Source organism: Danio rerio, chromosome 16, assembly GCF_052040795.2.
Source record: "Danio rerio strain M-AB ecotype USA chromosome 16, GRCz13ab, whole genome shotgun sequence".
NCBI classification, from domain to species: domain Eukaryota; kingdom Metazoa; phylum Chordata; class Actinopteri; order Cypriniformes; family Danionidae; genus Danio; species Danio rerio.
Genome location: NC_141036.1, coordinates 32,699,146 through 32,725,823, shown reverse-complemented (window position 1 = coordinate 32,725,823; position 26,678 = coordinate 32,699,146). Strand labels below are relative to the sequence as shown.

The window sequence follows — 26,678 nt, the reverse complement described above, 5'->3', positions numbered from 1 at the left end:
TATATATATATATATATATATATATATATATATATATATATATATATATTTTTTTTTTTATTTTTTTTTTTTTTTAATATATATATTTGATATATATATTTGAATGGGATTAAACTTTAAGAACCAAAATAAAGTTAGGAAATCTCTAACTATTATTAAATATTCAAACTAATAGTATCTGAATGAGGGGCAACATGGTGAAAACCTAAACCTTTTGTAACTAATTTGTCCGTAATGGTACATCAAAGGTATATTTAAGTGCATTTGGGTACTGATATGTAGCTTTAAGTTATGAACTCTCACTGCAAAAATGAAGTAGTGCAATAAATTTTGATTAAGTTCAAACAAATAAATCATTTACGTAACTTTAACTTACATTAATTTTAATGTAGCACTTTATTTTGATGGTCTATTTGAGTATTAGTAGACTGTCTCAATATCTGTTGATACTTCAACAGACGTTTAACCAAGCGGCAACCTCCCGCTCTCCCTCGGGAAGCCAATACGGAAATAACTAAAACAGCAATTCATCGACTCCCCTTGGGGGGCTGGCTCAAGGAAGTCCAGGTGATTTCTGACTGCAAAGGGAAATTGGGCATTTTTACAACTGATAAAAACACGTTTACAGCCTGGTACAAAAGATGGCTTTGGTGCATATAGCTATAATTAACGTTCATGACAACTGTGAGGGGGTGAATTTTTTTTATAACTCATCCGTTTCGTTTTTATTAAGTTATATTAAGTCTGCATAATTAAGGGTGTGGCCACATGAGTGACAGCTAGGTCTCGCTGCTCGCTGTCTCGTCACCTCAGCTGATTCTGGCTAATTAGCCACTGAGCCGGGCATATACATCAAATTTTTGTTTGGGGTAATGTTTCTTTACACAGTAAATTGCCTTTTGGGATTATATCCTACAATTATCAGATGATATGGCATGCTGTGTGCACTTAATTGTGCTCACAAACCGTTCAAGTTGCCTCTGTTTCCCAGGTGAAATTATATACTTTTATACCATCTCCATAAATGTATGTGTTTTAATTAAGATCATTTATCATATATATATATATACACTGTAAACGATTTCTTGTTAAATCAACAGTAAGTTACTGGCAACAATTATCCAGTAGCTGCTGTATTTCATAAAACGGTAACATTACTGTAATACTAATTACATTAGTATTACATTTACTGTAAAATGTAATACATCATTTTACTGTTGTTGATTTTTACTGTAACACCAATTACAGTAGTGATACACATACTGCAAAACTGAAAACAGTATTTTATTGTACATTTTTACCATGAAGAACTACGGTATTTTAACGTTACTTTTATTATTACTGTATAGTATTTTACAGTTATTAAATGTTATTTTATTTTATTTAATAGTGCTACTTTATAATGGGTAAAAATGTTCAAAAATTGCACAAGTGTTATTTTAACTGTTCAAGAAATACAAGAAAAATAAAGAAACTGAAACTTTAACTTCACAATAAAGGTTTATTGTGTAAACCATGCTAAACAGTAGCAATAATTCAATATAACAAAGCAACAGAACACTAATAAACAATTGATCATTAAAACCAGTCAACAATTAATGCATCAAAAATTATTACAATTTTAAAAACAGGTGAAAATACTGCTACAAGACAGGAAATGATGAAGGCCAAATGATGTGGAAAGGGACAGTGAAAAAGGGCAGCAGCACTTCTGATGATCCTGCAAAAATGACAGGCAAAATCAATCACTGAAGTAAAAACTAATCATCCCTCAAACCATTTAATTCATTCAGAAACGAAACACTGCACTGTTGTTTTTTATACATATATATATAGTTTTTTATACACATATATATATATATATATATATATATATATATATATATATATATATATATATATATATATATATATAACAGTTATAATATATATAACAGTTTTTTTTAATTGTTTTTGTTGGTGAAATACAGTTTGTTGTCAATTCACAATTACACTAACGTTAATGGGGAAAAGATCAGCGGGCATTGTTCTTAAAGATTGCTATTCAGGTGTCCACACAGGTGTGTAAAAAATAAAGTCTCATCTTAACTTAATGTCCGACTCTGTATAGCTCGAATATCTGATTCCATGATCACACTACTAGTGCTTCCACGAATTTAAGAGGGGTGAACGCAGTTCATTCTCACTTTAAGAGGCTACATATTTAAAATTAAATAAATAAAAATAATCTAATTTAACGTGACTAATGTTAATTAAATACTTTTAGGCTTTTAACACGTATAAATCCACTTCTAACTTACAGATAAGATTGCGTTAGAGAACATGAAAGCCGTGGGTGATTTTTTAAAATAATGCTAATGATGAGTTACTGATATTTGGTTTGCATAAAACAAAATAATCACTAAGCATTCATTTTTGGCAAAATCTGCAGAGAGGCTCAGCGACACGAGGAAATGTGTTAAAGTTGAGTAGAGAACTAAAGAGCAGTCTAGCCTACTTCATGAAATGTTTGTGGTAATATTCTGCTGTCAATTCGTATTACTGTATTTCAATATGCAGCAGTGATGGCATGTCAGCGAGACAAATAAACATTTTATCGAGTCATTTCATACAATTTATTTATTTATTTATTTTTTATACAAACCCTCTAGTGACATTTCCTCAAACTAAATCATCATAACGTTACTGTGCACAGCATCAGTAAAACGTTGAGAATAATTTAAATACTTAATTTTTTAAAACAGTCACTGCTGATTAGAAACTAACATTAAAGCTAAGCTTACAGAAATCCTGTATGCATGACAATATAAAGATGCATTACTCACTGATGTCGAAGCACTTCCAGGTCATCAGAGATGTAGACAGGACAGAATGTGTGCTATCAAATGAGCTCTTGTGCAGCCTTTGTTGGACATCCAGGTAGTATGTTCACCCACACTGTAAGAAACAAAAACAGAAACAATTTATTAAAATGTGAGGGATAGTAAACATGTTTGGTCTACAGAGAGAAGAAAATGTTTACTTTAAGCATTGATCCTAATCAATCTATTTCTCAACTACATTTAACCTTATCACGGAAACAGCATTTTTGAGCTTTTAGACCAGGGGTGCTCAACCTTGTTTGCTTTAAATTAGAATTAAAACAATAAATCTCTATGTCAAATAAAATACTTCAGATCTAAATAAAGCAGGTGCTTTTACCTAAAGGTTCCTTCCCTCCAGTTAGTTTGGCTGCAAATACCTCCACATCTGTGCTTTATTCGGTTCTTGTCTTAAGAGTAACTGGTGTCGCATTCCAGGTCCATCACAATCTGGGCTAGAAGGACAATATGACAAAAGACAAGACACATATAAATAAGTCTCAGAATAAAATATTTAAAGGAATAGTTTACTATTTTGCCACTATTTACTTCACGTGTTTTAAACTAGTTTGAATTTCTGTTAAACACAAAAGCAGATATTTTGAAGAATGTTAGTAACCAGTAACTATTGACATCCATGTTTAAACCAAATTTCTTTAAAAAAATACGAGTTTGTGTTCAACGGAACAAATTAAATATATAACTATTTTGAAACAAGTGGAGGATGCCAAAGATGCTATTATTTTCATTTTGGGGTGAACTGTCCCTTCAATTAAAGTGTCAAGCAATAGTCATAAAAACTGATGTGTCGCTTGAGGAAAACTAAATCAAGTACCTTCTTTGAACAAGCAGAATCATTATGCCATTGTATTCAGTGATTCTCTTTTACATTTTCCCACTATAAAACGATAGCTTCAACATGCAATCCATGTTAAGACAAAAATGAATAGCATAAAATAACATATTGAACTAAACTTACAGTTTCCAGGCTGTTTGAAAAAAAACAAACACATATGCCCAGTAAAATTGCTAATAAACACAAAGACAACAGTTATAGAAAAAAATGTTTGTCTAATATTTACTAAGCACTTGGTAGGCAAATAGCATAGCCGTGGCTGTTTTAACACCAGATGTTTTTTTTTTCTTAAAGTTTTCTTAGGAACTGCTGGAAGAAGAAAAAGAGGTTGTACATGAAACTCCTCACAACAAATCTGTGAACAACTTGACATTTAAAAATCTAATCAAAATGAGGAAGACATCGACATTACCTTGAATAATCAAGTGAGGAGTGATTGGTTGCATCAGTTTTTCAACATCAATTACTGTAGCTGAAAAACAGATAAATATAATAAGAGTAAAATAAGACTTAACATTAATTAATCTAAATCTATGGTAAAACCATACCAATCTGTATGGGGTTAAAATACATTTGTACACAAATCATTCCCTGACCCCATCAATTTCTCTTAGATTAGGATGGATATGACTTTGGCTTATATCTGTGTACTCAGAACGTACACTCACCTCAGGTACACCTGAACATCAAGCTCATTAACATTGAGAAATAGACAATTAATATGTATTTTGTTAATATTAACGTTAGCTTAAAATAATTCAACTGCATTTAATTTTCAGCTCCATTTAATAAAACAGTTAAGACTCATTTCATTATGAGTTTAGTTTAAATAACTAACTTACAGTTGAAAAATTTTGTAATAATGATAGCTTAGTCGTAATGACTATGTGAAGACCAGAGCTTACCTTAACGGTAAACGTTTAACTTTTCATGGTGACTTCGCCTTCATCTCAGTGTTGTGCTGAAATAGAGAATTCATTAATGCAGTTACAATAAGTTGAAGTTATGTTTTTCAGGTAACTTAACGTATGGTCAAAAACTCACTCAAGATAAACTTAACTTACTGTATCTAATACCTCGCAAACACTACAATGACCGCCTGGCGTCTGTTATTTCTTGTTTAAAATACCGTTTGTTAACGGATAGCGTGACATAACATAAGAACCTACAACTAATGTCACTTGGTTAATTCTTTTAAATTACACACACAATACACAGAAATACTTATAAAACAATCCTTTAACGGACAGAATTTGACTTTAAAACACTTACCGAGGATGAATTCGCTGGATGAAAGACGACAGGTGAATTTCAAATTAGGAGAGCCGTTGCCTGCATGTCGAGTCGTGTCCGTTCGGTTCTATGAATCGGCTCCTTAGTGAACAGTAAAGAATCGAATCCGCCTAAAACAGATCCCTTTTTGTATATGATTCATTACTATTTCGTTATACTGCTTGGCCACACGCATTTATACACTAATTATACACTAAGTGCATATTGCTGAATGTGCTTGTGAACACGTGTGATCAAATAATTCCCGAGCAAACGGTTCAATACGATTCAGAGTCGCTCGAGTGCTGAACCGAACCAGTGCAAACGTGATATTGATTACAATATAGTAACATTGTTTTTTATTCACTTTACCAGCGAAATTATTACATATATCTGAACTTGACAATACGAATAAAGTTCGTTTGAAGTGTTTTGAGAATTAATATTTTTTTCTCCCAGAATTCCTTTCACATCAACAAGCAAATGGTAATGGCGGATGAGAAAGCCCAGCTAATATTATAAATATTGCGTTTAATATGTCACGAAATGAAATTTTAACAGTGTTTCATGCGAGAATGTAGTTCTTACAAACTTAAATCTGTGGTTTATTTATAGATATCATGTGTAAATTGTAAGCGTGCTTTGCCGATATCGGAGATTCTGACCTCCAGGGTGTCCATCATCACTCATGTATCCGGCGAAACGAGGTTATAATCGGCTAGACATGTGAGACTTGCCCCGGTCTTGGATGGCTCTATAATGAATGTGTTATGAAATTTAGTTTTAACCGTTTTTCATGCGGGAATGTAGTTGTTTTAAACTCAAGTCTGTGGTTTATTTATAGAGATGGTGGGTATTTTAAAATATTGTTTTGAAAATGCGGAGATGTGACCTCCATGGTGATGACGGGTGCCCTAACCTCATGAATCCGTCTAAAGCAGGCTGGTCATTATGACATTTAAGCTGACTTTGGTTTCATGAATCAATTACTTTTGTTCCAGTTTACGTTTTGGTTAAGCACAAAGTTATGTTGATTAAAAATGATTTAATATTTTCATGTTAACCTTATAAAATTAAGGTGTAGTACACCCAAATATGGAAAACCAGGGGACAGTTTTATGCACTGAACAGTCTGAAGAAATAGGTTATTTTATTTTTCTTCACCAAATACTTTGTCAAAAAAAATAAACATAATAATAATATAAAGTGTGTGTAGAGTTTTTCATGGTCATTTGCAGTACTGTATTTAGATGCACAGTAACTGATTTTTTCCCAAAATTCATTGTAAAATCTGCAGTAGCATACTGTTAATCATGTTCACAGTATGGAAATGTTGAGAATACATTATCATGCTGTGAAAACAGCAATATATACAGTAACACACTGTGCACAGCTTATACTGTAAACAACTGTTGAGAAATGCAGTATAATACCGTGAAAACAACAGAAATCGTTTACAGTGTATATATATATATATATATATATATATATATATATATATATATATATATATTTAGAGCTGTAATGCACTCTCGAATCTGTCAGATTGTTTAGCTGTAGGCTCTAGAACAGTCATCTAAAGTGTTGCCATAAAGTGTAATGCCTGCATTTCATCAATAGTCTTGCATTTATTAACACAGACTATATTTGAAGTGTTTGGACGTAATTCGCGTTTTCCTCCTTTTAAAAAACGTCATAAATCCAATGCTTAGTGACTTAATGTGTTACAACTGTGTTTTTAAAAGTCGAAACACTTTATTGATATAAACGGCGATTCAAATCATGCCATGTGAATTGAGTTTTGACTGAAAATAACATCATCGATCGCCTACAGCCAATGAGAGAGCAGCTTTCACTTGTGTGTGTGTGTGTGTATACCTGCTGCAGGCCAGCGGGAGGCTGGGGGAGAAGTTAAAAACGCTCTTTTTCGGTTTATTTGGACCCACGAAATTGAGGAAAAACTAGTGGAGGTTTGACAAGGCTCAGGAGCAACCGTGTCTGTTTGACGTTTCATACAGAAAGAAATTAATTTATTATCAACGTTGAGGAGAAATGGCTAATTCCCTTTAAACCCAGGTGAGCAAACATGTACATGTTCAACCCCATTAAAGGCTTCTTTCTCATTATGTAGTTAATAACAAAAGATATACTACGTGTTTTTGGCTGTGAGACGTAGTTTGGACGAAGTTGTCGGCGATTCTTCCTATAGTAAAGTCATACAATGTGAATGTCTCTGTCGCCGATCCATCTTGCAGTGTAAACAAAGCAGTGACGAAACGCTAGCCCAGATAGTCATGCATTGTGAAAACATCTGTGACATGACTACTTTGAAAATCATGCAGTCTGAACTCGGCATTAGTTACAGTAGTTGCTTATGGTTAGTAATGCATTACATAACTTTTGAGTAACTTTTGCATTATTTTTTCTTACCAGGCTGAGGCTTGATCTCTTTCAGAACATGCAGGGTTTTTTTTCTTCTTTTTGTTTTTTAAATAATAAATAATCTGCAATTAACAACACACTGTATAACCCACACCTTTATTTGTTTAAAAAAAAACCCACATAGAATAATAATTATGTATTATAATGCTATCTTCTGAGAATTTCCTGAGCCCAGAGCTCTACATTCCGTGCAAAAGGATTAATGAAAGTTTAAAGCAATGTGTGATGCTTTTGTTGTACTTTGTCTAATTAGTGAAGTACCAACCATTTTCAAGTACAATTCCTTTTCTTCTATGTGTTCAAAACAATGAATGCATACTCTCATCTCAATTTTAGTTTAGCAATTTACTTTTTAAAAACTAATTAATTAAATAAAAAAGTAAATCTCGTTACCTTTTTTAAAAAGTAACTCAAATATTATTACCTATTTTTTTTAAAGTAATGCATTACTTTACTCGTTACTTTAAAAAGTATTATTATTAAGTAACTCACATTAATTGTAATCCCCAACACTGGTCATGATCAAGAAGGCACTACAGCATTTAACTTTAAAATTTTTTTTCATCCACTCATGCAAAAATGTGAAGTTTTTGATATTAGGTACTACAACCTCCTAGAAACACATTATACCGTGTGTCATATGTATAAGGGTCTTGTCATTAATGTTTGACATTAATCTTTGTCATTAATGACAAAGCTACAGTATGTCTTTTGTGAATAAATATCTACCTATATCCATTTTCATGATTCTTTAGGATTTTTTTTTGTTTTAGCCACACAACATTGATTAATGTAATAGCCATATTTTTAATCAACATTTTTTAAAAAGTTTTTAAAAAAAAGGTAAAAAAAAAAAAAGAAGAAAGAAAAGATGTGCACAAATCTGTAATAGAAACCATGCTACTTATATCTGTCAAACAAACTCAACATTCAATGCATGGTAAAACTTAACCAACAGAACCTTTAACCAACAAAACCTAAACATTCAGTCTCATTTCAATAAAACATCAGACAGACTGGGTAAATGAGAACTTCACATGAGGTCAGTCTCTGCTCTCATTTTCAGTCTGTTGAGATTAGCACTCGAACTGGATTAACAGTGGAAATGTTAGCTTACACAAATACACCAGAGCCCACTAGAGCTAATCACTTTACCACTGACACCAAGACGCCGTTTGTGTGTGTGTGTGTCAATGTGTGCTAGGACATGTTAATGTGTCTGTGTGTTTCTGGTGGCTTTCAGGCACTGTTATGAAACATTTCTGAGGGAAACCTGAGCTCAAAACACCCAATTGGAAGTCTTGGCTACTCAGACTAGACATGCCACAAGTCTGTTGGTAATGTTCGCTGACTGTACTCTTGTCCACTACAGTAAGGAATCCTTTGCGAACGCATTATCAGGCCAGACTTTTCAATATTTTCTGTTATGCAATTCAAAAATGTGTTTCTATTGTATCACAGAAAAGAGAAAAACATCTTCTTGTGTATCAGCTTTCCTTCCAGCTAAACCTCAAACACAGGTGTTTTCTGCGCAGTTCGGCTTTAATGGAGAAAACATGTGAGTGTAGCAGGGAACTGTGAGTGTGTTTAAAACAGAATAAGGGAGTGCTGCTACATACAAGCATAATATTTTGTATATAGTATAATAATATATGTACACCTGGTATTTAGATCACCATCAAATGGCAAAAAAGAATAACAGCACCTTTTAAAACAACATTTAACTTCCTAATGTATATTCCTGAACTTGCTGTAAACAGTTCATTGGCACATTCCATTCTACATAAAATCAAAAAAACAACTCGCTCAATAAATTAATTAAAAATGTATAATCATTCAAAATTTAATAATAAAATACATTCATTATTATTGTTATTGTTATTATTATTATTATTATATTAATTACATTATAAAACATTAATAAATATATTAAGATTTATTCAAATACTCTTTATAGAAATATACATAAAATATATTAATACATTAAAATACTTTTATTTCTCATTTGATCGTTACTCAGTTTTATGGTTGATTATGTTCACCTGTGTCTGGTTTAGTTCCTCAGCTGGCCATGTATTTAAGAAATCATTCAGACCTTATTATTTGTTCTATAACAAGTCTTGTCACCTATCCAAGTTTTAGGAACAACAAATAATAACTTGACCTCTGGATGATCATTTGGTATCAGAAGTGGCTTATATGAAAGGCAAAGGCCTCTAGATTACTCTTATTTTACCAAAATAAAATATGATCATGCCTTGATTTTTAATTATTTCATTAGGGCAGTAAAGTCTGACTTTGCTTAGACAAAAGTCTTGTCATTTAACAGAAATAATGTACTTTATAGAATATAAAGTCATGGTGCAGCGGGAAAAGAATTAATATTGTATATGACTCCCGTGAACTTGGAGGACTGCACCCATAGATATCTACAATGACTCAAATAACTTATTAATAAGTCATCTGGAGTGGAAAAGAAAGCGTTCCTGCAGGATTCCCAATTCATCGAGATTCTTTGGATTCATCTTCAATGCTTTCTCCATCTTACCCCAGACATGCTCAATAATGTTAATTTCTGGTGACTGGGCTGGCCAATCCTGCAGCACCTTAAGCTTCTTTGCTTTCAGGAACTTTGACGTGGAGGCTGAAGAATAAAAAGCAGCGCTTTACTGCTAAAGAATTTGCACTCTCCTGTAATTTGTAATGCAATGGGCAGCACAAATGTCTTGATACCTCAGGTTGTTGATTTTGCCATCCACTCTGCAGATCTCTCCCATGCCACTATACTGAATGCAATGCCAAACCATGATTGTTCCTTTACCAAACTCGACGGATTTCTGTAAGAATCTTGGGTCCAATAGGTCTTTTGCAGTTTTTGTGATGATGGGATGCAGTTCAAAACACGATTCATTGGAAAAATCTATCTTCTGCCTCTATTCCAAATGATCAATTAGAAGTAAAAGCTATTATTTGTTGCTCTTGCAACTAAGAACGTCGACAAGACTTTTGTTAGGTAGTGTATATACTATATGCATAATCAACTATAAAAAACATTGTCAACTTTCTAGTGAATTCAAGGTGTAAAATTTCTCACCTGTAGGCCACGACTTTACTCACTCCAAATGCACCAACCAGCAAATCTGTGAAGAGAGTAAAATGAACTGAGAGGTGCAGAATGAACATGATATGATGCAGAAAAACGTGTTGCAGGAGAAAGAAAAGGAAAGGCAACGAGTGGCTGGATCATAAAGCTTCAAAGGCAACTACAGCTGGAAGTTATTTGGGCCTCCAGCAGACTCCATCAAAGATTCGCTGAGCCGTTTCTCATTCGACCAGCCTCGCATCTTACATCACCTGCCGTCCCTGAACAGAGTCAAAGAGAAACCCCAGAGAGCCAGGGAGAATGTGTGAGCCTTTCATTTCATTCCACTCAGAGGTGCACAGAGCCACATCTGATTACGGGAAAGGTAAATACAATATGCAGAATGGTTTTACTCTTCTCCTGATGAAGGTGGGCATGATAAACCTGCAGTATATGAGATTTTAATGGGATGCAGTGCCATTATAATGTGCTTTAAGTGTATTATGGCCTTTTAACATCGTGTAGTAAGTTTGTAAATCTAATGAGAATTGAGACTAATTAACTACTGACAGAACATCACAAGGGTAATTAAACTGATTGCTAATATTTGGTCTTGATTGATGACAAGTCTGTAAAAGTTTTACAAAACAATACTGTAAACAAATACATGAAAAGTGAACTTTTGCTACATTTAGATAAAAGAAAGAAAAACAAACAAAAAACTTAACTAAAAAGAAAAGAATTATGAAGTCAAAAAGGAATTTAAGGCAAAAATTATGCAGACGTGAACAAATGTGATTAAATTTAACAGGCCAATTAGATTTTCTGTTCAAACCTTTATTTAAAATAAACTAATGCTCTTATTAAACAATGATTTAATAAATTAATAAAAAATGAGAGTAAAGGTTCTTGCACACTGAAATCCGAAATGTTCATTAGCGTTTTTTACGTATTCATATACCAAAAATTTGTCAAGTAAACAAACCTCACACTTAGTGTAACCCCGACTGGGGTGGAGTGACAGGAGACCACAGGAGGTAAGATCCACTATGCAGTTTATTCAAACGTCAGGCAAGCAATGGTCATCAGGTGCAAACAGGTATATACAGGCAGTCCAGAATCATAAACGTAAAACAGGCTAAAGGTCGAAAGGCAGGCGGCTAAGCAGGAAAACAAGGGTACAAGGCTAAGATCGAAACACGGAGAAACAAGACAAGGAAACGCGTAGTAATGTTACTGGGACAACAAGACTCGGCAAACTGGTAGCGTGAGAGGGTGGCTTATGAATGGGATGTAATCAGTCTGTGAACAAGGCTCAGCTGGTGCTTGCAATCAGGATACATGAGTGAGCAGGCGTGCGTGTTTGGGAGCAGTGCATGTATGAATGTGTAGTCCTGGGGAATGCGGAAATGAAGTCCTGAGTTCGTGTGAGAACCAGCGATCCTCTGGGGAGCGATCGCTGGTTGTGACACTTAGTCAGATGCATATTAATTAATATTAATTACAAAAAACAGAGTCAATTCAAGCAGTGATACTTTGTTTTACTCTCTGTCTTCTCCAAAGTAGAAAAAGAAAGAGGAATAGGCTGCATATTGTGTTCATCCAATACTGCATTGAGAAAAAGGAAGAGTTCAGCTCAATATCAAAGAGCTGTGCTGGATTATCCCCCATGTAAAGTTTATTTCAGGAAATCAATGGAATTTTGATACACTGCATGAGATACATCACACATTGATGTACGTAAACAAATCTGGAACACAGACTGGCAGTACATATAGACATTGTAATAGATGGCGGCCGCATTGACGTGTCGATGCAATGGACTGAAAGCGGACCATGATTTTTATTATAATGTCTATGAGCAGTACGTCAAATGTTTGGACACACACACACATAGGGATTCTAACATGTCCGCCACATTTTGTCTTTATTTTATGCACTGTGTTTTCATAAAATTATCTATAGCTTAAATGATGGCATTCTGTATTTAGCTTTTCGCTTGTACGATGGCTCTGAACTGTCAAAGCACCACTCAAAGTGCTTTTCGGACGCGAAATGCGAAAAAAAAAAACACAGTTTACATTTTTCATGACAATTAAAAGTTTCAGAAACAATGTGTTGTTACGATTCACACAACGTAAGATCCAATTTACTTTTTAACGTGCAAAAATTAGGGTCAAAAATCTCAGTGTGGATTCAGTGTGCAATAACCTTAACAACATTTAAAAACAGTTTAGGTTGAAATAAATATTGAAAAGAATCTTGGTTTCCACAACAATATTAAGCAGTAAACCAGTTACAGTTATTTATTTGAACAATACCCATTTTTTATCACTATATCAGCATATTAGAATAATATCTAAAGGATAATTTGGCAGTGCATTAATGAAAATAAATTACATTAAAATAGAAAAAAGCTTTCTAGACTGTAATATTTTGAAACATTTTTATTTGATCTGTATTTCTAATCAAACATGCAGCCTTCTTTTTAATACATAAAAATATACAGACCCACGTAAAAGCACCACCAAATGAGTCATGATCACCAGCGATCACTTCTTGGAAGATCGCTGGTGAACTACAAACTCATCCATGAACTACAAATTACTGCATGCTGTTACACACACACCGGTCGCCATTCTCCACTGATCACACAAGTACAGCTGACTCTCGTTAATATTGATTATCCAGACTATATATACACCCTACACACATCAGTCTGGATTGGGCCTTTGTTGTTTCCCGTCACGTATGGTTCCTGTCTCTGTGTTTTTGCCTTAGTCTAAGTTTGTTGTTTGTTTTGTTTGTACTTTTGGATCGATGCCTTGTTTATGATCTTATGTCTGTTTTGACTATGATTTTAGATTGCACTGTTTGATTCTTGATTTTTCCTATTTTTGTCTACGATTAGCTGCACGAATACTTTCTTTAATAAACTGTTATTAAGCTGCACTTTGATCCTTCCTCTATTGTCATCGCCATGCCGAGACTCAAACCTAACTAAATGTAATGGGTAGAAAATGCAGAATGAACAAATTCGTTTTTTTAAATTAGCACCTTGTTTACAAAACATTTAAAGTCCGAAATCTTATATAACAAACATGGTCAACCATAACATGAGCAAATATTCATCTCTGCACAGAAGCCCGTCCTCCTGTACCTGAGAAAGGTTGGAAATGTTGACTGTGTGTGTGTGTGTGTGTGTGTGAGCTAGCAGTCTGTTGCTTCCTCTCTGGCCTCTGCTAAAGCTATAACCATCCATTCATCTCTGACATCTCATTAAACGAGTATGTATAACCGAACCAAACCAACATAAACCATAGCAAAAAGAGCAGCGTCTGACACTCGCTCGGACAATATTACATTATTAGACGTCTGATTACTTCGGTGGTGAAAGACTTTTTCTGATAAGTCTAGAATTTCAAAAAGTAGCCCATACTAAACTTTAACCTTCACACAAGGCCAGTTTGATTTGGTCTTTCATCAAACCAGAGGCAAAAGAACAATCTTTTTCTCACTTTCTGAATTGCACAAAGCATTAATAGGAAGGAAGAGTATAAATGGCTCCAGGAGGGATGCTTGCAGTCAGGCAAACTCAGAGACTCAAATGCAGGAATTTTCCAGAACAGCTCCAGCAGCCTAATGAGTGTTCAGAGACTGTGGCTTTGATTCCTGTTTCACTTAGGTCGATCGCTGGCTTTGCTTTCCAGCAGGTCTTGCCTTTAGGAATGAGATGCCTCTGGCAAAGAGCCTGCTGTAAACCAGATTCAGCAGCTTTTACTATTGAGACAAAAAACACACCTCGAACACAATGGACAGAAACGCGCATCCTAACTCCAGCTGACAGATGCACGCACACGCTGAAGACCTGAGCTCTCACCTTTTATCTGAGAAGCAGAGATGATGACAAAATAATTCAATCTAGCACATCTGGAAAGTCTATTGGAGAGCTTGACTTCCTCAGAACGGCAGTGAGGTGTAAACGTGTGGGTACTGCAATAGTCAACCTCAAAATATTCAGGTCGAAGCCTCTGGCCACCGCAACACAAGGGTCTTAACCACACCAATAGGTTAATAGGAGGTGGAATGATGGAGGACGGGGATGGAAGAAGCTCAAACACTCCAGGTTTAATGAGGCTGGAGTCTGTTTTAGTCATCTTCATCCTATTGCCAGTGAAATGCCGGAAAGTCAGCCAACTATTGCAATCTCTTTTAAATCCAGATCTGAATTTCTCTCTCATTTCACCTGATATACAATCTAACATCCATCTTTTCCCATACAAACAAAATGAATATATATATATATATATATATATATATATATATATATATATATATATATATATATATATATATATATATATCTGAACCGCACTCCTCCCTGTAGGTGCCTGGATGGAAATGTGCTTGATCGGATTGGGAGTAAATGCAGGTTTTAGAGGACTTACTAAAGGGATATATGGCCACCCAAGTTTCTAAAACATTTCAAATGGGTCCTGAAAGTAACATTCGTTTCACACACGAACAACATTGTCTTTCTGAAAGCAATAAAAAATAGAGATATAGTGTGCAGTGGAATTCTGACTGCAAACATTTCCAACTACTTTTGTCTAAGACTGAATAAGATGGTTTCTGTTTGTTTGTTTTTTTGCCTGAAAACAAACTCTGGAGCGGTTCACTTCTGGAAAGAAAACGATTCAAAATAAGGACCAACAAACTAACCTTTATTTGATACTTAATGATAAAAATAGCAGCCTATTTTTTCACTTCGAAAGCCTGACGTGATATGACATCAACTGTTTAACATGACAAATTCAGCATAAACAACTGTGCAAACACAAACCAACCCACAACACAAGCCAATTGATTCTACTGACTGAACAATGTTCTTGGGCTACGGCTGCAAATCATTATTTAAATATAGTGGGTTTGGTGTCTTGTGTTACAAATCCAATATTGCTTGTAGTGATGATTCATGTCATCAACAAAAAAAGGTACCAATTGTAGGTACCGTAGGCAGTGGAAAACTGCAAAATAAAGCCACACCAAACCAAACCACACTGTGCTATGCCTATGAAAAGCACCTACCCTCTTTCTTAAATTGACCCCCCTTTATCCGTTTAGCCAATGCTTTTGAGTATATAAATGAGCATGTCAGTCTTGTATTCTGTCTGAGAATGATGCCTAAAGCAGCGGACAGGAAATGCAGACTACCTAATCTCCACTGCTGTTTAAGCAGGTCATGATGAATGACCCTTGACCTTTGACTTTAACCCTGCATTTAACCGCAAAGTTCATTCTGCCCCGCACACTAACCCCAAACCACACACATGCAACTGAAAAGGCATATGAACCGAAAAAAGGTACAAAGGAGATAAGAATGAAAAAAAAGATTTAAAAATAAAAAAAGAACTAACTATATAGACTTTGTTTTTGTTTTGTCTGAGATTTTGTTTTGATGCTAAAACAGGTGTAAATCAATCCAATGACATACATTTTCTGCACAATATAGTTTTCACTTCACCTAAAGTCTCAAACAAATCTCCTTTCCAAGAGTCTGCTCTGATTGGTCAAATGGGCGTCAGCTGTGATTGGTCTATGGCTTAAGGGTGTCACACACCGGATGCTCCGCTCAGCGCCGCGACACGGCATGAACTTGTTGATCAACCCAAACCTTCAACACAATCATGAACGTTTCTCAATTGGGACAATTCTCAGCGGAAAGTTAACACTTACTTTGTGGTGCACTATGAGATGCTGCATGATTAATGTAGCTTAGAATTGATCTTTAAAACTTCTTTAAACAACGATCAAATATTCACAGTATTATTTTCAAAACAGCCTAACAGACACCGTTGACCAAATTTCATCATTCTAAAAACATTCTTCTTTACACATTTCTGCACATCACAAATTATGTAGCCAGACGTATATATGGCTGCATTTAGTTTTTAAAATGACCGCTACAGGACAGTAGCGTTCCTTTCCAGCTTTCAGTTTATCTTCTTACAGATGGCTTTCCCGCTGGTACCAGTTTGTATAATAGCTCTGCATGTAAGTCGGCAGACTTGAGATGCAAAGTTGACCACAATGATGGGGTTTGAGTCAGGTAAAAAAATGGTTCCAGAAAGTGGGTAAGACAAAAACAGAAGCCAAAAAATAAAATAAACAGGTAAATAACAGGGTGAGAAGTGGTAAAATCTGAAAACATGGTAAAACTCAGGCGAGGGCTTTTCTATATTTAGATAGCTTTTTAAAACATTCGGTTGGGTTTAGGGAAGTAGGTAGGCAGGTCAACTGGTGCTTTTGAAAACACTATTGGTTGGGTTTAGGGAAAGAGAAGGGTGGGTAAGTCGATCAGTCAGTCAGTCAGTCAGTCAGTTGACAGCGGCCTCTGGTGGATTTATGTGAGAACAGCAGGTGCAAATGGCACTCGTGGGAGAAATTTGAGATCTCAAAAAGAGTACACAACCTTTTTGCAAAAACAAAAACTTTAAAAAAAAAAACTTTTCTCCTGGGACGTATTTGGTGCTCTCCAGAAATGTATATAGCGATACGTTTTCAGAATGAGCCTGGATGTCCAATTTGCAGCAGTTTGAAACTGCAGTGGGTTTGATTCCCACATAAGGCAACAACGAATCAAATGTGCATCTTCAATCAAATGTAAATCACTTTGGCTAAAACGATCTGACAAATACATAAATGCACATGTAAATGTCCATGATGACAGTGACACAACTCAAAACCAGTCCAAAAATGGAACCACTAAATCAGTTCACCAAAAATACGAATAAATAATACAGATTTGAAACAACATAAGGGGGAAAAAGTTTTTTTTTAAATAAAACATTCAAATATTCATTAATTTTCTTCTTAACTTAGTCCCTTTATTAATCTGGAGTCGCCACAGCGGAATGAACCGCCAACTCATTCAGCGTTTTAGGCAGCAGATGCCCTTCCAGCCACAACTTTGTGGGATAAACTAGAGCACCCGGAGGAAACCCATGTGAACAGGGAGAACATGCAAACTTCACACAGACATGCCAACTGACCCAGCTAAGGCTAGAAACAGTGACCTTCTTGTTGTGAGGCGATCGATTGGGAAGGGGGTGTGGAGGATACTAGAACTGGGGGACTGTATAGTTTACATTACATTATAACACCCACATTTCATCACATTTTTCAAAGACCTTTACTTACACATGTAAAAAAAAAAAACATTCCAAAAACCCATAGAAACATCTTAAGGAAACCAGTGGTGGATTTTGACATCACAGCACCAACACTACAGGAACCAACCAATTTACACACTTTCTGTAAGCTGTGTCGAACACATTGCTGGACATGCACAGAAGAACAGTGATATACTGAAGCCTGTTGCATTCTATGATTGACACTGATCAATGATTACTGAAGTTTCTGAGAGAAGACACACACTGTAAACGATTTCTTGTTAAATCAACAGTAAGTTACTGGCAACAATTATCCAGTAGCTGCTGTATTTCATAAAACGGTAACATTACTGTAATACTAATTACATTAGTATTACATTTACTGTAAAATGTAATACATCATTTTACTGTTGTTGATTTTTACTGTAACACCAAATACAGTAGTGATACACATACTGCAAAACTGAAAACAGTATTTTATTGTACATTTTTACCATGAAGAACTACGGTATTTTAACGTTACTTTCATTATTACTGTATAGTATTTTACAGTTATTAAATGTTATTTTATTTTATTTAATAGTGCTACTTTATAATGGGTAAAAATGTTCAAAAATTGCACAAGTGTTATTTTAACTGTTCAAGAAATACAAGAAAAATAAAGAAACTGAAACTTTAACTTCACAATAAAGGTTTATTGTGTAAACCATGCTAAAACAGTAGCAATAATTCAATATAACAAAGTAACAGAACACTAATAAACAATTGATCATTAAAACCAGTCAACAATTAATGCATCAAAAATTATTACAATTTTAAAAACAGGTGACAATACTGCTACAAGACAGGAAATGATGAAGGCCAAATGATGTGGAAAGGGACAGTGAAAAAGGGCAGCAGCATGATGATGATCCTGCAAAAATGACAGGCAAAATCAATCACTGAAGTAAAAACTAATCATCCCTCAAACCATTTAATTCATTCAGAAACGAAACACTGCACTGTTGTTTTTTTATACATATATATATATATATATATATATATATATATATATATATATATATATATATATATATATATATATATATATATAAATATACAGTATATAACAGTTATAATATATATAACAGTTTTTTTAATTGTTTTTGTTGGTGAAATACAGTTTGTTGTCAATTCACAATTACACTAACGTTAATGGGGAAAAGATCAGCGGGCATTGTTCTTAAAGATTGCAATTCAGGTTTCCACACAGGTGTGTAAAAAATAGTCTCATCTTAACTTAATGTCCGACTCTGTATAGCTCGAATATCTGATTCCATGATCACACTACTAGTGCTTCCACGAATTTAAGAGGGGTGAACACAGTTCATTCTCACTTTAAGAGGCTACATATTTAAAATTAAATAAATAAAAATTATCTAATTTAACGTGACTAATGTTAACTAAATACTTTTAGGCTTTTAACACGTATAAATCCACTTCTAACTTACAGATAAGATTGCGTTAGAGAACATGAAAGCTGTGGGTGATTTTTTAAAATAATGCTAATGATGAGTTACTGATATTTGGTTTGCATAAAACAGAGTAATCACTAAGCATTCATTTTTGGCAAAATCTGCAGAGAGGCTCAGCGACACGAGGAAATGTGTTAAAGTTGAGTAGAGAACTAAAGAGCAGTCTAGCCTACTTCATGAAATGTTTGTGGTAATATTCTGCGGTCAATTCGTATTACTGTATTTTAATATGCAGCAATGATGGCATGTCAGTGAGACAAATAAACATTTTATCGAGTCATTTCGTACAATTTATTTATTTATTTATTTTTTATACAAACCCTCTAGTGACATTTCCTCAAACTAAATCATCATAACGTTACTGTGCACAGCATCAGTAAAACGTTGAGAATAATTTAAATACTTAATTTTTTAAAACAGTCACTGCTGAATATGTATTACTCACTGATGTCGAAGCACTTCCAGGTCATCAGAGATGTAGACAGGACAGAATATGTGCTATCAAATGAGCTCTTGTGCAGCCTTTGTTGGACATCCAGGTAGTATGTTCACCCACACTGTAAGAAACAAAAACAGAAACAATTTATTAAAATGTGAGGGATAGTAAACATGTTTGGTCTACAGAGAGAAGAAAATGTTTACTTTAAGCATTGATCCTAATGAATCTATTTCTCAACTACATTTAACCTTATCACAGAAACAGCATTTTTGAGCTTTTAGACCAGGGGTGCTCAACCTTGTTTGCTTTAAATTAGAATTAAAACAATAAATCTCTATGTCAAATAAAATACTTCAGATCTAAATAAAGCAGGTGCTTTTACCTAAAGGTTCCTTCCCTCCAGTTAGTTTGGCTGCAAATACCTCCACATCTGTGCTTTATTCGGTTCTTGTCTTAAGAGTAACTGGTGTCGCATTCCAGGTCCATCACAATCTGGGCTAGAAGGACAATATGACAAAAGACAAGACACATATAAATAAGTCTCAGAATAAAATATTTAAAGGATAGTTTACTATTTTGCCACTATTTACTCCACGTGTTTTAAACTAGTTTGAATTTCTGTTAAACACTGAAGCAGATATTTTGAAGAATGTTAGTAACCAGTAACTATTGACATCCATATTTGAACCAAATTTCTTTAAAAAATACGAGTTTGTGTTCAACGGAACAAATTAAATATATAACTATTTTGAAACAAGTGGAGGATGCCAAAGATGCTATTATTTTCATTTTGGGGTGAACTGTCCCTTCAATTCAAGTGTCAAGCAATAGTCATAAAAACTGATGTGTCGCTTGAGGAAAACTAAATCAAGTACCTTCTTTGAACAAGCAGAATCATTATGCCATTGTATTCAGTGATTCTCTTTTACATTTTCCCACTATAAAACGATAGCTTCAACATGCAATCCATGTTAAGACAAAAATGAATAGCATAAAATAACATATTGAACTAAACTTACAGTTTCCAGGCTGTTTGAAAAAAAACAAACACATATGCCCAGTAAAATTGCTAATAAACACAAAGACAACAATTATAGAAAAAAATGTTTGTCTAATATTTACTCAGCACTTGGTAGGCAAATAGCATAGCCGTGGCTGTTTTAACACCAGATGTTTTTTTTTTACTTAAAGTTTTCTTAGGAACTGCTGGAAGAAGAAAAAGAGGTTGTACATGAAACTCCTCACAACAAATCTGTGAACAACTTGACATTTAAAAATCTAATCAAAATGAGGAAGACATCGACATTACCTTGAATAATCAAGTGAGGAGTGATTGGTTGCATCAGTTTTTCAACATCAATTACTGTAGCTGAAAAACAGATAAATATAATAAGAGTAAAATAAGACTTAACATTAATTAATCTAAATCTATGGTACAACCATACCAATCTGTATGGGGTTAAAATACATTTGTACACAAATCATTCCCTGACCCCATCAATTTCTCTTAGATTAGGATGGATATGACTTTGGCTTATATATGTGTACTCAGAACGTACACTCACCTCAGGTACACCTGAACACCAAAAATTAAATGTCCAATTAATAACACACTATACATCAAGCTCATTAACATTATTGAGAAATAGACAATTAATATGTATTTTGTTAATATTAACGTTAGCTTAAAATAATTCAACTGCATTTAATTTTCAGCTCCATTTAATACAACAGTTAAGACTCATTTCATTATAAGTTTAGTTTAAACTAACTTACAGTTGAAAATTTTTACCATAATGATACAGTAGCTTAGTCATAATGACTAACGTTATGTGAAGACCAGAGCTTACCTTAACGGTAAACGTTTAACTTTTCATGGTGACTTCGCCTTCATCTCAGTGTTGTGCTGAAATATAGAATTCATTAATGCAGTTACAATAAGTTGAAGTTATGTTTTTCAGGTAACTTAACGTATGGTCAAAAACTCACTCAAGATAAACTCACTGTATCTAATACCTCGCAAACACTACAATGACCGCTTGGCGTCTGTTATTTCTTGTTTAAAATACCGTTTGTTAACGGATAGCGTGACATAACATAAGAACCTACAACTAATGTTACTTGGTTAATTCTTTTAAATTACACACACAATACACAGAAATACTTATAAAACAATCCTTTAACGGACAGAATTTGACTTTAAAACACTTACCGAGGATGAATTCGCTGGATGAAAGACGACAGGTGAATTTCAAATTAGGAGAGCCGTTGCCTGCATGTCGAGTCGTGTCCGTTCGGTTCTATGAATCGGCTCCTTAGTGAACAGTAAAGAATCGAATCCGCCTAAAACAGATTCCTTTTTGTATATGATTCATTACTATTTCGTTATACTGCTTGGCCACAAGCATTTATACACTAATTATACACTAATTGCATATTGCTGAATGTGCTTGTGAACACGTGTGATCAAATAATTCCCGAGCAAACGGTTCAATACGATTCAGAGTCGCTCGAGTGCTGAACCGAACCAGTGCAAACGTGATATTGATTACAATATAGTAACATTGTTTTTTATTCACTTTACCAGCGAAATTATTACATATATCTGACCTTGACAATAAGAATAAAGTTCGTTTGAAGTGTTTTGAGAATTAATATTTTTTTCTCCCAGAGTTCATTTCACATCAACAAGCAAATGGTAATGGCGGATGAGAAAGCCCAGCTAATATTATAAATATTGCGTTTAATATGTCACGAAATGAAATTTTAACAGTGTTTCATGCGAGAATGTAGTTCCTACAAACTTAAATCTGTGGTTTATTTATAGATATCATGTGTAAATTGTAAGCGTACTTTCCCGATAGCGGAGATTCTGACCTCCAGGGTGTCCATCATCACTCATGTATCCGGCGAAACGAGGGTATAATCGGCTAGACATATGAGACTTGCCCCGGTCTTAGATGGCTCTATAATGAATGTGTTATGAAATTTAGTTTTAACCGTTTTTCATGCGGTAATGTAGTTGTTTTAAACTCAAGTCTGTGGTTTATTTATAGAGATGGTGGGTATTTTAAAATATTGTTTTGAAAATGCGGAGATATGTGACCTCCATGGTGATGACGGGTGCCCTAACCTCATGAATCCGTCTAAAGCAGGCTGGTCATTATAACATTTAAGCTAACTTTGGTTTCATGAATCAATTACTTTTGTTCCAGTTTACGTTTTGGTTAAGCACAAAGTTATGTTGATTAAAAATGATTTAATATTTTCATGTTAACCTTATAAAATTAAGGTGCAGTACACCCAAATATGGAAAACCAGGGGACAGTTTTATGCACTGAACAGTCTGAAGAAATAGGTTATTTTATTTTTTTTCACAAAATACTTTGTCAAAAAAAATAAACATAATAAAAATATAAAGTGTGTGTAGAGTTTTTCATGGTCATTTGCAGTACTGTATTTAGATGCACAGTAACTGATTTTTTCCCAAAATTCATTGTAAAATCTGCAGTAGCATACTGTTAATCATGTTCACAGTATGGAAATGTTGAGAATACATTATCATGCTGTGAAAACAGCAATATATACAGTAACACACTGTGCACAGCTTATACAGTAAACAACTGTTGAGAAATGCAGTATAATACCGTGAAAACAACAGAAATCGTTTACAGTGCAGGAAAACCTCCATTCCGGCTTTCACTTTTCTTTCCGGGTCTGCTCAACATCACTGCGTGTGCATGTGTACACCTGTGTGTGATTGTTCTGCCATCCACTGATGTGTTTCAAGTATGGAAAGGATCTGCTTTTATTAGCGCATATTCAAGATGACAATCCTGTCGCCATGAAAGAACAAACTCCCACACACACTCATTCATTCAACACTCACACATGTGCCGGACCATCTGACTTCCTGTCTCTTTAGAGAAAGCATGTGACAGCATCTGCTTTGATGATTTCCTACAATGCCATTAAAATATGAAAGCGGAGATTAAAGGACAGAAAGAATGAACACGCTGCTCTGTTTTAGTTGAAACAGGCTTGAGGCGTTACAGCAAAGTTTTGGCTTCAGGAACACACTGGATGTTTCTAAATGAATCAGTTAATTCATGTTTCTGTTAGTCAAAACAAGATTACGGCGCAGCTGTGATGGATTGTGAGAACATGCGGCTCTGTGTTGTCCTGTAAGCTCTGGATATTCACTCGGGCAGTTCGTATCAATATAAACTAATCCACAAACAGCATGTTAAGCCTAGTTGGGATGCTCACAATAATAATCTCATGGTTGAACCGCATTGTCTTTATTTTTCAACACAACAGAAAGATCCCAGGCTCTTCAGTCTGAATACAACTCAACTGGATATGTTGTGCATAAACTGCATTTGTATGGACACTGCAATAAGGCAATAACTCATTCTTTTAAAATGTGATGTAAACACTTCAGTTTGCAGCAGTCAGATGTTGTGATGTCAGACTAATTTGACTTAGATAATGCAGCACACATACACATTCATCAAACTACAATCTGCCTCATTTATTTGTTTACACATTGTGTCATGTGAACTTGGACAGACAGACGGCTGTATGTAACTGATTATAATTTCATGACATCAGGGTCGCTTTGAAGGATATGTTATGCTAAATGGCAAAACTAAAGAGTTTGTAGTGTCCATCTCTTTAAAAAAAGCACACGCACACGCATGAACACAGACACACAAAAAGTAAACTACCAAAAGTTTGGGGTCAGTAGGTGTTTATATTTACTTGAAAGTACTCATTCATTCATTCATTCATTCATTCATTCGTTCATTTTCCTTCAGCTTATTCTCTTTAGTCATCAGGGGTAGCAACAGCAGAATGAACCGCCAACTTATCCAGCATATGTTTTACACAGCGGATGCCCTTCCAGCTGCAACCCAGTACTGGAAAGCAACCATACAATCCAGGGCTCGAAATTAACTTTCTTACTTGGTAGCACCGGTGCTCCCAACCTGAAATATTTAGGAGCACCAGAAAAAATTTAGGAGCACCCACTAAAAATTAATAATATTGACAAGTTGTATATTAAGGGATTTATTGTATTTGAAAACAACATCAATTGGGACTAACAAAACCAAGAAACAACTATCTAACTAATGCTGTGATGATATAATATTTGTGCAATAATTCTAAAATTAATGTTAAATAATTATAAAATATTAATGATGACGATAATGACAATAATACTAATAATGAAATATATTTCTCATCATCATGCTGCCTTGAATGTGCTTTAATGTAAGTTATCTGCTATATAAAGTCCTACTGTTACTTTATGAAAAATAAATTAATGGTTTGCATCAAACATAAATGAAGCATTGTAAGAAATATTTATTTTGTACTATTATGTTTATATGTATGTCAATTTAATAAATAGTAGCCTATTTCTGCTACAAAACAAATGATATTATATAATAAATCCATTAAATTCAATGCTAAAAGCTGCAAAGCAGTCATCAGTAATTAAATAGAAAAATAATGTACACCTCAAGAAAGAACCGACAAAAGAAAGGAAGAAAAGTCTCACTTATAAAAGTTTTGGTTTCGGTTCGTGTCGTTTTAATGCTCAGCCTCGTTACGCGCTGAATTTCATTTTTCTGTGTTTGTGGAAAAGCATGCGAGTCAGCCGACCCAATATATGAGGGGGGCAGAACAGGATTCTCCCAATGACCACCGGCGCAATACTGTTCTTTGTTATAACCCGCATCAGTTTAAACGCAGTAAAGGCAAGCTTCTTTGGCGATGGTGTTTTAGCGGACATTTGCACGGTTGCAGCCTGATCTCACGAGAAAACGTATGGAAAAGTTACAAATTGCCGTGAGATTGTGTTGGCAGAACACGCAGTGCATCCAACGCATCGAGATTCAGTATACTTTTCACTCTTCAGCCGTTTGCATTCCCCGCGGTCACAGAAGCTCCCTTTCTGTCATCTGACAGCGGAAAGTCTTGAGTGATTGACAGCTAATATGAACCAATATAGCGGCAGGGAAGACCGATTTTACCATGTTTAAAAAAAAGAAGAAGAAAAACAGGTCGCACTCCAACCTAAATATTCAGTCGCACGAATGCTCCCAATATATATTATGAGGTCGCATAGCTTAAATTTCGGGCGCATATGCAACCAAAATGGTCGCTATTTCGAGCCCTGCAATCTCACATTCACACACATACAGTTGAAGTCAAAATTATTAGCCCTCTTATAAAATTTGTATTATTTTACAAATATTTCACAAGTGCTGTTGAACAGAGCAAGAAAATTGTTTTCACGGCATTTCCTTTTGTATTTTTCTTCTGGAAAAGGGTTTTTTTCTTTTGGTTTGGGTGAAATAATATAATTTTTTTTTTTTAAGTAAAAACTGCTAAGGACAATATTATTAGCCCTCTTAAGTAATTATTTGTTTGATTGACTCCAGGAAAAAACTACTGTTGTCCAATGACCTGCCTAATTACCTTAACTTGCCTAGTTAGGGTAATTAACCTAATTAAGCCTTTAAATTGCACTTAAAGCTTAAAACTGGTGTCTTGAAAAACAAATAGTACGATAATGCATTCTGTCATCATGACAAAGACAAAAGAAATAAGTTTAGACTTGAGAAAAAGAATTGTTGAGGCTCACAAAGAAGGAGAAGGGTATACATGTTTATCAAAGCATTTTCAAGTGTCAAGAAGTGCTGTGGGAAATATTATCAAGAAGTTTGATGAGATCCAAACTGTGGAGAAAATGACTGGCAGAGGTAGAAAGCGAAAGATTTCCAAAACTTTGGAAAGAAAATTAGTAAGAGAGGTTTCTAAAGACCCAAGAACAACTGCCAAGACACTAGTGAATGACTTAGCCAAGTCTGGAATTAATGTCTCAGCAAAGACGGTCACTAGAGCCCTGCACAGGAGTGGACTGAAAGGTTGTCGACCAAGAAAGACACCACTTTTAAAAAAGAGACACCTCCAAGCTAGACTGAAGTTTGCCAGGGACAATCTAGAGAAAAATAATGAATACTGGAAAC

General features: G+C 34.7%; 1 protein-coding gene and 2 long non-coding RNA genes across 10 annotated transcripts in view; all 3 read right to left on the bottom strand.

The window, feature by feature from the left end:
- Window positions 1-26,678, bottom strand: part of itga8 (integrin, alpha 8) — a 143,030-nt gene that overhangs the window by 64,795 nt on the left and 51,557 nt on the right. For all 4 annotated transcript variants that reach the window (XM_087287148.1, XM_087287149.1, XM_087287150.1 and 1 more), the window contains exon 14: window positions 10,526-10,571. In XM_087287148.1, coding sequence (XP_087143274.1) covers window positions 10,526-10,571 — 46 coding nt within the window. The remainder of the gene's footprint in view (window positions 1-10,525; window positions 10,572-26,678) is intronic.
- On the bottom strand, window positions 45-5,854 carry LOC147840316 (uncharacterized). Of its 4 annotated transcripts, XR_015511514.1 has the most exons (7): window positions 4,990-5,854; window positions 4,623-4,678; window positions 4,130-4,189; window positions 3,697-4,026; window positions 3,202-3,316; window positions 2,826-2,937; window positions 1,482-1,720 (listed from the first exon to the last, which is right to left on the bottom strand). It is a non-coding gene; the product is annotated as an uncharacterized LOC147840316 (long non-coding RNA). The 4 variants fall into 4 exon arrangements; XR_015511511.1 differs by lacking the exon at window positions 3,697-4,026 and having other exon boundaries at window positions 45-1,720; XR_015511512.1 differs by lacking the exon at window positions 3,697-4,026 and having other exon boundaries at window positions 45-1,720; window positions 4,782-5,051.
- On the bottom strand, window positions 18,360-22,184 carry LOC147840315 (uncharacterized). Of its 2 annotated transcripts, XR_015511515.1 has the most exons (6): window positions 21,851-22,184; window positions 21,489-21,544; window positions 20,948-21,007; window positions 20,021-20,135; window positions 19,645-19,756; window positions 18,360-18,598 (listed from the first exon to the last, which is right to left on the bottom strand). It is a non-coding gene; the product is annotated as an uncharacterized LOC147840315 (long non-coding RNA). The 2 variants fall into 2 exon arrangements; XR_015511516.1 differs by lacking the exons at window positions 20,948-21,007; window positions 21,489-21,544; window positions 21,851-22,184 and adding an exon at window positions 20,761-20,853.